We start from the raw sequence: 12,423 nt of genomic DNA, 5'->3' as shown, positions 1-12,423 counted from the left end.
TTTATTATCATCAGAAAGAACAACTCCAGCCCTGTTGACTGGCAAAATGTTAACTGTTTTATATGAAATGTTTACCCTAGCATTGTATAGGTGGGCTTGTCCCCCTGCCTAGCTCTATTCCCTCTGTTCAGCTGGTGTTTGCTTGGCCAAGTGTTTTTGACGGAACTACACCGCAACAACCGTAAAACAACAATGTCCTTTTTTAAATACATTTGTTACATTTCCTTTCCTTTATTTATAAGAAATCAGAGTAAATGAGAGTGGTCTTAGACTGAGTGTTCATTGTATGCATTTATGTCAGAAGGATGGCGAGAGAAAGCTGGCCAGCCACTGTAAAATAGTCTCAAAGCGTTTGACTTTTCACTGGTGACACTACTTTTGACTTGTTACATTTACTTGTTCTTACATTGTTGTTGAACTTGCTCTACTCTCTTTTTTCCCCTCTCTGTTGTAGCTGGGTGGGGAGGCCCAGGAGCTTTTCTCTGTGCGCCACGGACCTGTGAGAGCTGCCCACATCCTGCCAGCGCCCCATATCAGTGAGTATCTATCAACCTGCCTACCTCTACCATTTTTCACCTTTTCCTTCTACCCTAACGTTTCCAGTCTTGTATTTCTGTCATTCTACGCGTTCACATCAGACCATCTGAGTGTGATGCACATTGTAAGCGATTGTTCCCAGGGACTCAGGTCCTCAAGATGCTTTCGTTCTAGAAATCAGTAGAAAAGCTTGGCTGTTTTCAGCTTGTCATGCCACATGAACCTCCTCTCTGTCCACTTCAGTCAATATGTATCCACCCAATCTGCAAAGTGGAAGAAAAAACACTCTGCAGTTAAATGGATGTGTTTTTGAAGCACATTGGTCTTGTTATTCCTCTGATGTGGTTTTTCAACACGGCCTCTCCTCCCCCGAAAAAATTAAATCACTTATAGCTCAAATCAGTTCTCGCCAGTGCTCAAGGACCGCTCTTGAAACGAAGTTAAGTGTGGCACAATTTGTCGTTTGAGGATGTGGCGTGTGTGTGTTTGCGGTGATATGTCATAGGTTAATTAAAGACTACCTGTTTGTTAATAGTCAGAAGCCCCATGCCAGCATCCCCTCTCTTCCTGTTCCTATCCTAATATTAAAGGCAGTCCTGGCCTCAATCATACTGTTGGCCTGGCCCCCACTGGCTCAGACTGACTCAGAATGAAGTGACAGAGCTCTGGTGAGCCCCCCCCCTCTCCCTCTCTCAAGTCACTCATTGGCCCCATTGTATTACAGGGGTAATAGCATTTCTAAAGGCTAGGTATGGAAGAGAAGCAGGCCAGGGAAAAACATGTCCAAGGTTCTGATCTAATCATGTTCAATCAGAGACTTCAATGGAAAGCAGAGGGGACATATCACCTCTAGGTTGCCTATGGACCACCCTCACAGACACACCGTTGTATCTAATATAAGACCGTAAGCGTTCACATCCTCTTAAACCCATATACAATTGGATTTCCCTCGTTCTGCCAATGAGTTATTCTCTAGGCATGAAGTTTGAATTTGCTGTCACTGCAGGTATAATTCAGAAATTAAGTGAAAAGCACAAAACGCTAGCATGTGGCGTTCTGGTGAGAAAATCAGCTTTTTGTTCTCGCTCTGTGTTCCGGTCCTTTGGCAGATTTCAACAATGCACAATGACAGCATTGAAAGGGCCCTGGACAGGGATGAAAGCCACCAACAGTAATAAGAAGCAGCAGATACCCAACACATGAGGGGAACGATTCTCTGACTGCTAAAATAAAAATGAATTGTACTACCAGAGTAGCGGGGGGAGAGAGCGAGAGACACTGATTGCAATCTGTTAGACGCAGCCGGCGCAAACACTGTTGCTCTGTGGCAGCTGTTAAAAGACCAATTGTTTCAGTCGGGATCCTGGGTGGGCGGGTTTGGAAAGTCCTGAAAATAGGTGTCGGTTCAAATAAGTCAAAAGGCCCCTTCCTGGAATAGAGGAGGAAGTGGTGTTTTTCCGAAGAGAGCGATCCGTTTATCTGTCCAGCATCCCAGAGTTTGTAACCTATGCTCTTTTCTTCCGTCTTCTGGTATAGGCCATATATACGCCTATCAAAGGGATTCACAGTACAATAGATGAGCATTGATGACAAGTCATCCTAATATGTACAGTATGAGCCTTCTGTTGGTCTCTTGAACAGTAGAATGGATGTATTAATAGTATTGTGTTGGACCTGAACTCAGATGACCCAGAGGCCCAGCCTCCATGTAAAGGGACTAATTACTGAAATGGCTCTGGAAATTATATAATTTATAACAGCAAACATGTTTGCTTCAGTACAGACTTGCCTTCCTCTATAAATGAGATAAACACACACTCAACAGTCAAACATACAAATGTCGAGTTTGAAATGGAGCTATATTATATCTCTGAAATTACAGTCTACTCATAATCAAAGCATAGTCAACTCTAGTCATGAAGGAATCTTAGATCATTTCCCCCTGACTGTATTTACAGAACCTGTTTATTTTCCTAAATGCATTGTTCAAATGAAACCCTTTGGTCTTTTGGGGAAATCATATTTGCCTACAGCTCAATATGGTGACCCGTTGTGATGTTTGATGACAGAAATATGAGTGCAGAAGAAAGGCTGTGTTTGGGAGTGTTAGGGGTTTGAGGACGGCACATTGGCTCTCCCACACGGCACGGTCACACCACAGGAACTCACACTGATTACTGTCAGGGCTAAATGACTCCCCTCCACAGGCCTAACAGCTTCTTCAATCTGGACCCCCACTACGCACGCACGCACGCACGCACACACACCACATCCCTCCCTCGCCATCTTTAGGAATGGGACAATTAGGGGTAAATGGCACCCTATTCCCTACATAGTGCACTACTTTGATCAGAGCCCTATGGGAAAGAAACTACATATGCCCACTGGGCTTTTAACATACTGTAATTTCGCCCCAAACCCAAAGAATTAAACAGAGGCAGACAAAAGAACCCTACTCAGCTTTGAAGGGGTTCTCTGTCAATCTATCTCGCTCTATCCTCCCCTCCATATGAAGAGGAAAGATAGTTTGAGTTCAGCACGTTGCACAGAGTGCTGTTTCTGTTCCTCCCGTCTCCCTCCTCTCCTTTCTTCTTAAAGTCTTGCATGCTGGTTTGTTAATCTATTTGATCCCCATAACTCTTCATGATAACCTGGGCATTATTCTGTGGTCAGCAGGGATGAGTCCTCTCCAAGTTGCCAGGAATGAGACGGTCCAACTTCTGTAATGTTCGATTTTATATATTGTCTCCTTTTCCTCTTCAGAATTTTGTGTAATTTTTATTTATATAATTTGTACCCCTTTTTATCCCAAATTTCGTGGTGTCCAATTGTCTCTCTGCAACTACTGTACGGACTCGGGAGAGATGAAGGTCAAAAGCCATGCGTCCTCCGAACACACAACCCAGCCAAGCCGCACTGCTTCTTGACACAATGCCCACTTCTTGAAACAATGCCCACTTCACCTGGGAAGCCAGCAGCACCAATGTGTCGGAGGAAACACCACACACCTGGCAACCGTGTTAGCATGCATGTGCCTGGCCCGACACAGGAGTCGCTAGAGTGTGATGGGACAAGGGCATCCCTGCCACCCTAACCCGGACAACGCTGGGCCAATTGTGCACTGTCCCATGGCTCTCCCGGTCGCAGCCGGCTGTGACATAGCCTGGACTCGAACCAGGATCTCTAGTGTCCTTAGACCACTGCGCCACTCGGGAGTCCATCTCTTCAGAATTTTTTAGGGGGTATCATTTGATTACAGAGCTGCTGTAGTAATGTAATCAACACGCATCCTGCTACAGTAGTGCTAGTTAAGTGGAGTGGGTGGCTCTGGCTGGCTGGACTGGGCACACTACACAACAGGCCTGTCTCACATACATAGGGCCCCCTAATGATGAATGATCACTGCTCTCTGTGTGTCACTCATCATCTTCTTTCTCTCTCTCCTTCACCCCCCCTTTTTTTCCTTCTCCTTCTCCCCTTACTTCTTCTTCTCCCCTTTCTTCTTCTTCTCCCCTTACTTCTTCTTCTCCCCTTTCTTCTTCTTCTCCCCTTTCCTCTTCTCCCCTTACTTCTTCTTCTCCCCTTTCTTCTTCTTCTCCCCTTTCTTCTTCTTCTCCCCCTTCTTTTTCTTCTTCTTCTTCTTCTTCTAGGTCCGCTGATGATTGATAGTTTTGCGGACAAAAGGCCTCTCCTGGGGGTGTGCAAGAGTACCGGGTCCTCGGGGTGAGTACAGTACGCATTTCTCATGACATCGCTGGGAGATACGCTTAGGAGGGTGGTATCTGACTGAATCCACAAACTGCTTTTTACAGTACAAGCCCCTAGAGATCCGATAATGTGATTCTATGTACAAGCCCAAGTCTTTCCCATGTTGAAAGAGTTGATTTTTCCTGATGACATCATTAGAGTTACAGTCCATTAGCTTCTTAAGCCTTTCTCTGGTTGGGTCAAAGTTGAACTACGCCACACACACTTGTAATCCAGTTTCCACATGTGCTAACCATGGCTGCTGGTAACCATGACCACTGGTAGGAGTGATGTGCGTCAGTTGGCGACCAGGCATAGTTTTATTTTATTGGGCGCCCCCAGTTTTCGAGCGTCTCAGAAGTTAGTATATGTATGATGATGGACTAATTTCTGGTCAAGTCGTTCTATTTCTCTGGCCTCCATCTCACTGATTGGTCACTCAGACAGACTCACAGTGGCACCAGATTGCACAACATGTCAACGTGACTTGCATACTCAGACCACGTCTGCAATGACACCCTATTTAGTAGTGCACTATATATAGATCAGACTGTCATTTCATACAACGCCTTAACATGAGTTCCCTTTCCCCATCCTTCCTTCCTTCCAGTCACGTCACATGCCTGGTTAACAAGGGAGCAACAAGTCAAATAGTTGTTTTGATCTTTTACTAGAAATAATCAGGTCTGCAAGAACTGACACAAGGCAGCGCATTAGTAAGTCATTTTGGGTGATTTTAGCTTGACTTTCCTTGCTAATTTACCAGACTTGGATAAGCCAATCTGGCTGCATGGCGAGGCAGAAAAGGAGCGAGGAGAGGTTAGAGGAGCAGGAGGAGGAGGAGCAGGAGGAGGAGGAGGAGGAGATGAGAGGAGAAGATGTGAAACTTCCATGTGGTAATGGAATGTCCTTTCTCTGTCACCAGAGTCGATCTTTATTAAAATGTGTGGGAAGGGAAAGACAGGCTAGGGCCCTTAGTTGTACTGCGTGACGTTCAGACGTTACAAGGTACAAATCTTAAGTACATTTGAAAGCCTATAATTTGTCCTACGTAATAAGAGCCATCAAAGCCCCCTGGTGAAGAGAGAGAAGCCCAGGCGTCTGTTCTCTCCATACGTTGCCATGACCTCCCTTTTTTCCCTCCCCTTGTCCCTGCTCCTCTTCCAGAACATCGAAACATTTAACTCGATATTTCCTTCCTGGGAAATGAAATGAGGAAGTCTGTCTTCGGCTGGGCTTTGATGGAGACCACCTTCCCCAAGTTTTCAAAGTAAAGCTGCCTCCTCCTCTACTGCCTCTGCCACCGATTCTCTACTGCCTCGTCTACCTCCGATTCTCTACTGCCTCGTCTACCTCTACTGCCTCTACCACTGCTCTGGCTGTGTCCTGGCTGACACGGAGAGAGAGCTACAGACGGGGAGGGTTTGGCTGCTTGGCCTGGTGACTGATGCTCAGCAGTAATGCTGAAAACATGCTTGATGCTTAAAAGACCAAACCCTGACCTCTGGCTGAATGGCACAGCCAGGCTGGGGCCGCCCTAACTCCCGACCGACAGAGGTGTTTGGTAAATAACACTACATTAAAAGAAGAGAGGACTACCCTATGGCCACAGAACATTTTTTCCATTCAGGACATTGGTAAACTTACTAAGGTCCTCACTCAATTTTTTAGTATATAATCATTTTAAAATAACAGCTTTTGTCAACCAGCAAAAAGGATGCCGGCTTGACACTTAAATGGAAAACAGATTGGAGTCTTGGCCGAGAGAGCAGCGCTGGTTTAGAAGTTGGTTCAGTCAGCTCGAGGCTTAGATTACAAGATTTGCAAATTAAAGGAAAACCAGAAAGGGGGAAAAGCATGTGTGCCTATCCTTGTATTTGTGGGCTTCTAGCCAGACCCACTCAACATCATTTTATCAATGGAAAGGATTATGCGTTAAGCCAAAACAATGTATGGATCTAGTGATTTTCCTGACAGCAAAGTACATGTGTGTCCCTTCACGCACTGCGCCAGTGCCAGTTGGGTTGGTGGGGGAATTAGTGAAGAATGCCTGTGTGCCATACTGTATCCGCCCCTGGGCTCTGGTCTTCCTGCTCCTCCTCTCCTCACATAGTGTCTGGAAAGGATTTGTGTTTCCAGCCCCTGCTGCTGCTGGTCGTTGTTATTATATAAATTATGTAATTAGGTCCGCTGGTATTAACATTCAGAACATTTAAGACTGCTCTTTGTCAATGAATGCAAATCACAGAGGCAGGGGGTGGAGGGCGGAGGCATCTTAACTGTTTGTGGGTGTTTTTCGGAGTGGGAGCATACACACACTCCCAGGGTAAAAGTTCAGCAGTGAAGAAGAAGCCTGCTTTTGTTCTCACTGCTCTGTCCCAAATGGCACCCTATTCCCTGACTAGTGCACTACTTTTTTACCAGGGCCCATAGGGCTCTGGTCAAAAGTATTGCACTTTTAGGGAATAGGATGACATTTGGGACATAACCTCTGAGTTTGGGAACTGTGGATGAAGTGTCTGGGCAGGCAAAAAGCTCTTGTCAGCAGAGCCCCTGACATTTACAACCCCCCCATCTTCCTACCCTGTACACCCACCCCCAAATCTCCAGATGCACAGAGGATGTGGGCATGATTTTATTATTTATTTTTGACAAATAAATTGTTCTGTCACCATGGAGACTATGGATGGATTCATATTTTCTGAGGGTTCCGGCCGGCCCGGAACTCATGGAGACTCCCCCGAGGGTGACAATGGTCACCATGGCTACCTACCACAGACGGTAGCCAGTAGTGACCTGGAAACCGTCATCACCAGTATAGGTGGATAGGATGCATGTTTTTCTTGCCTCCTTTTTACATTTATTTAATTCAATATTTATCATTACCAGTGTTTTAGGTGCTGGGCCTTTCAAGAGATTATGGTTTCAGCACCAGGCCACGGCCCTCCAGCTGGCCACTGTGAACCTCCCACGGACCTGTCCTTTAAAACTCACGGCTTTGAGTCGAGGCTTTTCACACCTCGCCAACAAGGCCGGTGTCGTGTCCTTGATATCTCATTATTCATTAGACACATTGCGCACACAGTTTTTAATCTAATGCAGGAAGATATAAGCTATGTGTAATTTGAAATGACACCCGACAACAACAAAGCAAGATTGATCCTAAAAAAGAGATCATGTCATGTCCCTAATTTGTCCTTATCTTAATGCTTTATCCACTAAGTCCTGTTGTCACCAAAAACAAAATTAATCCTGTCACCTAATGCCTTGATATTAATTACAGTATTGCAGGGAAAACCCCACTCATTCCACTAAACATTTTCAGAGACTTAGATGAAAGCCTATTGTGGTACTAAGCTGTGCTTTTCATTGCTATTTTCATGACAGGTTTAGCAGTGGTAAACGCAAGGTATCCCTCTAAAGTGTATTAAATGGTAAATCTCAGAGCCTTTGTATTAAAAGAGGCACCAGATTTTGGAGAAGTGATGCTTTTGAAGCCAGCGTGAGGCTTTTGGGCTGTTCTTTTAGTCACCATGATACGCACGCACGTACCCCCTCCCAGTGGGGACACAGCGATGATGATTGTGTGTGTGCGATCAGTGTGGTCTTTTGTGGTCCAGCTAACCACAGAATTGATTAAGAGAGAAATAAAGCTCTAACAGGGACATTTGATTTATTTCCTACGTTTGTTTGTTTTCAATTTGTGGTTGGGAATGTCGTGTTCTTATTTTTAAGAGTTCTGATGAAATCATTCCAGAACCTTTTGTACTGGCCATCTGTGGAAATGGGAATGCCTGTAATCTCATCTAAACCTCCTTTTTAATTTTAGCCCACACATTTACATTTAGACTTACACACACATCTCACACTCACTCACTTAGCGCTAACGGAGGGCAGTCTCTGGCTTTATTTTGAAGCGTTTATTTTGACTTCCTCATCTGTTTTCTGTCGGATGAAAATATGTTCTGCCTCGCTAGTTTTCCCATTCAAATAGGAAGTGAGTTTAAACACAGTGGTACGAAGTGAAAGGTATAAACTTTCTTTTTTACATGCTCAATGAGGCATAATTTTCAGCCCACCGTTCATTCAGCTTTTGTGCAGTATGTTTTACATTCTGTTAATGACCAATTTAATGTGAAAATATAATCAGGGCATATCAGTTTTGTGATACCGACGGTGTTGTTCAGCAACTTAGAATGTATGTCCTTATGTATTAATATGCCACCTATTTCTATTGAGGGGAAGTAGCATATTTTTCCTCTCAATATCACTTACCAGTAACTTCCAACCCCAATTAGTTTTGGTGTGTTTAAGGATGACAAGCCGTGAATGGCTGGAAACCAGATTAAGTACCTAATCTAATAAAGAAAACATTAGTATACTGTACCTCACTTGGGATTTGAACTAGGTACCCTCTAGTTACCAATACGTTCTCTTCACCAATAAGCTGTTTTTGTGCATGTGAGTGAGAAATGGACATTAGGGATGCTATGCTATTTAGCACACCGTCTCCTCTCTCATAGTGTGTGTCTCAAATGTTACCATATTACTTGTATAGTACACTACTTTTGACCTGAGCCCTGTTGGCCCTTGTCTAAAGTAGTGCACTACATGGGGAATATGTTGCCATTTGGGATTCATCCATCTTGTCCTTGTGTCATGGATTCTTGTCTTCCTTCCCCTCCCGACTGTTCCTCTGAGACAGTCTAGTCCAGGTGCAGCTAACTGCTGCTTAGATCTGTGCGCTGTCTGTCCTCTGTGTGTTCCGTGCAGACTGGGACACTCATATAACTTGAGGTCTCCAAGGATAGGAAGACCCTAGCCTTTGAAGTGAAGCCTTTTGAAGAGTTTAAAAGCAGTTTTCCGTATATATTTTCTTTTTTAAGATGCTGCAGGACGGGTAGCCCAGCTTTATTTGTGTTGTAACCAACAAGGGTTTATTCAAAGAGTAGTTGTTCATTTTTGTGTTGATAATGCAGTGATATTTTCATTTTATAGTGATATCTTTAGTAGTATTCAATTCTCATCTGACACTTGACAGTAAAGAACAACTCCATGTGTTATCACAAAGTGGACTCCTTGGCAGATACACCCTGAGGCAACATATTGTGTATTGGACAATGAAGAATGCATACAGGTTGAATTACCTTGGTCTTAAAGTATTTTCTGTGGGTTCATAATGCTCTTTCTGGCTGACCTGTCGTGTTGTTGAATCTTCCTCGTAGGTAGTCTGCTATGAGTACATTGTTTGAACTTTAATATGATATGCTACGATATTTAGAGCATTTGACTACAGGCTATTTGACACAACTGTGCATTTAGCTGTCAAAGCTGAATGCACACTTGACGAGATGCTGTTTTTTGTTTTAAATGTTTCCACTTAACTCTGACAGAAAATTGGCGAATAGTGAACTGACAAGAAGTGCATTAAATACAAGGCATGTTTTTTCGATGATAAATATTAATGTCCACTCCACTGCTGTCAGTAATGGTGAGGAGGTTGAACTCCTGTCCATCTAATATTTATTATTGGGCTCTCTTTTGTTATTGTTACTCTAAGCTGACAAATGGAATTGTTTTAAGAAGGTCATACCATGGATCGTTTGACTATGATTTTGAGTTTTTGGACCGCTTTAGGTAAATAAAAAATATATATATTTTTGATGTGATATTGAATTCGGCCTTTACCACAATAGAAACACATTGAATAACATATTAATAAAGGGAAAGAAAGGTAAAAAAAATTAAGTCATAAGGAATAAGGTTTGAAGGGTCTGTTCTATATCTAGGAGATAGAAGAAACTTATTTTACCCCTTGTCTTTGACACACTTCCTCCATAATTCCATTAATTTGTATGGGTTACTTGTAGACAAGTCCTGTGACACTTCTGGGGGTCGTAGAGCAAAACGGAGAACAACGTCCAGTTCGCAAGAGTCTCCCCTTTCTATAGGATGGTCATGTTAGTTTTTAGGCCAAACCGTTTGGATGCAAGAAAGGGCGAAATAGGTGGATGCAGTGGATATAGACGCAGCCCATGCAAAAAAAACAGACGGATTGTGATGCTGATTTTTAAAATTATGTTACTTAGATTGACGCACTGGTACGTCAATAAACTCTAGCGGTTTACCAAGGGATTTTTGCAAGCGTTCTCTCTCTCTCACACACACACTGGCGGGGCAATGTGTTTCCAATATGCTTGTTGGTGGTGTACGGTACTGAATGAGGAGGAAATGCATTTCTGGCAGTGCTGCAGACATGGAGCTGTGGTTGAACTTTTTACCCTAATTACTTTCCCGCTAATGCCCGCGGCGTGCCGGAATCACAGACCCTTTTCCCACCCCCCCGAGCTGCCTCTGATGTGGCCAGCGTTTGTTGTGTGTTGAGGGTTGGGTTCTACAGGGGAGAGAGGGAATGAGAAAGATGGAGTGGGTTGGAGGGGGTCAGAGAGGGGTAGAAGGAAACTTTGGGAATATTGTGACAGAATTTGTGTCTCTTTTCTGCCAGTACCACCCACCTCACTTGATGTCTATGAAAATAAAGTAATTGTTATCATGTGCGTGTGTGTAGAAATAACTGTTATAAATTTATGACTCCGCCTCACCAGTCTGATCTCAGTCCAAAGATTAGTTTTACCAATTTGTCCAGGCTTTATTTGTAACATGTTTCTCAAAACACCACTGTGAGATCAGTTCCAATAGGCTCTTCTGTTAAGAAGAAAATAAAACATGGCCTCTTCTGTTGTATGATTTTCTTTCCCCCCAAAAATCTTATCACTGACAGGTGTCAGTTTTGGTAAGCATTTAAGCTCTTCAACTCCAAGGACTTTTACCTATGTGGTTCACCAGTAGTGCGTGCACATCAACCAATTTCCCAGATGCAAGATGAACAGTACCAGTCAAAAGTTTGGACACCTAATCATTTCAAGGTTATTCTTTATTTTTACTATTTTATACATTTGTAGAATAATAGTGAAGACCTCAAAACCATGAAATAACACATATGGAATCATGTAGTAACCAAAAAAGTGTTAAATCAAAATATATTTTATAGCCATCCTTTGACTTGATGACAGCTTTGCACACTTGTCATTCTCTCAACCAGCTTCATGAGGAATGCTTTTCCAACAGTCTTGAAGGAGTTCCCACATATGCTGAGCACTTGTTGGCTGCTTTTCCTTCATTCTGTGGTCCAACTCATCCCAAACCATCTCAATTGGGTTGAGGTCGGGTGATTGTGGAGGACAGTTCATCTGATGCAACACTCCATCACTCTCCTTCCTGGTCAAATAGCCCTTACACAGCCTGTAGGTGTGTTGGTCATTGTCCTGTTGAAAAACAAATGATAGTCCCACTAAGCGCAAACCAGATGAGATGGCATATCGCTGCAGAATGCTCTGGTAGCCATGCTGGTTACGTATGCTTTGAATTCTAAATAAATCACTGACAATGTCACAGGAAAGCACCCACACACCATCATGCCTCCTCCATGCTTCACAGTGGGAATCACACATGCGGAGATCATCCGTTCACTTACTCTGCGTCTCACAAAGCCACAGCGTCGCTCCAATTTGGATTCATCAGACCAAAGGACAGATTTCTACCAGTCTAATGTCCATTGCTCGTGTTCCTTGACCCAAGCAAGTCTCTTCTTTTTATTGATGCCCTTTAGTAGTGGTTTCTTTGCAGAAATGTGTTCATGAAGGCCCTATTCACGCAGTTTCCTCTGAACAGTTGATGTTGAGATGTGTCTGTTACTTAAACTCTGTAGCATTTATTTGGGCTGCAATCTGAGGTGCATTTAACTCTAATGAACTTATCCTCTGCAGCAGAAGTTTTTATTTCACCTTTATTTAACCAGGTAGGCTAGTTGAGAACAAGTTCTCATTTGCAACTGCGACCTGGCCAAGATAAAGCATAGCAATTCGACACATACAACAACACAGAGTTACACAAGTAACTCTGGGTCTTCCTTTCCTGTGGTGGTCCTCATGAGAGCGAGAGTTTCATCATAGCGCTTGATGATTTTTGCGACTGCACTTGAAGAAACTTTCAAAGTTCTTGCCATATGGACTTGGCTATCTTCTGTATACCACCCCTACCTTGTCACAACACAACTGATTGGCTCAAATGCATTAAGAA

General features: G+C 43.5%; 1 protein-coding gene across 1 annotated transcript in view; it reads left to right on the top strand.

Moving 5' to 3' along the window:
- Positions 1–12,423, top strand: part of LOC135552849 (BCAS3 microtubule associated cell migration factor-like) — a 350,870-nt gene that overhangs the window by 11,178 nt on the left and 327,269 nt on the right. The window contains 2 exon segments of the mRNA XM_064984756.1: positions 455–536; positions 4,188–4,260. Of these exon segments, the coding sequence (XP_064840828.1) occupies positions 455–536; positions 4,188–4,260 (155 nt within the window).

The sequence above is a fragment of the Oncorhynchus masou genome, chromosome 13, assembly GCF_036934945.1.
Source record: "Oncorhynchus masou masou isolate Uvic2021 chromosome 13, UVic_Omas_1.1, whole genome shotgun sequence".
Taxonomy (NCBI): Eukaryota; Metazoa; Chordata; class Actinopteri; order Salmoniformes; family Salmonidae; genus Oncorhynchus; species Oncorhynchus masou.
Note: the sequence above shows the minus strand (reverse complement) of the source record. Positions and strands in the feature narration are given on the sequence as shown.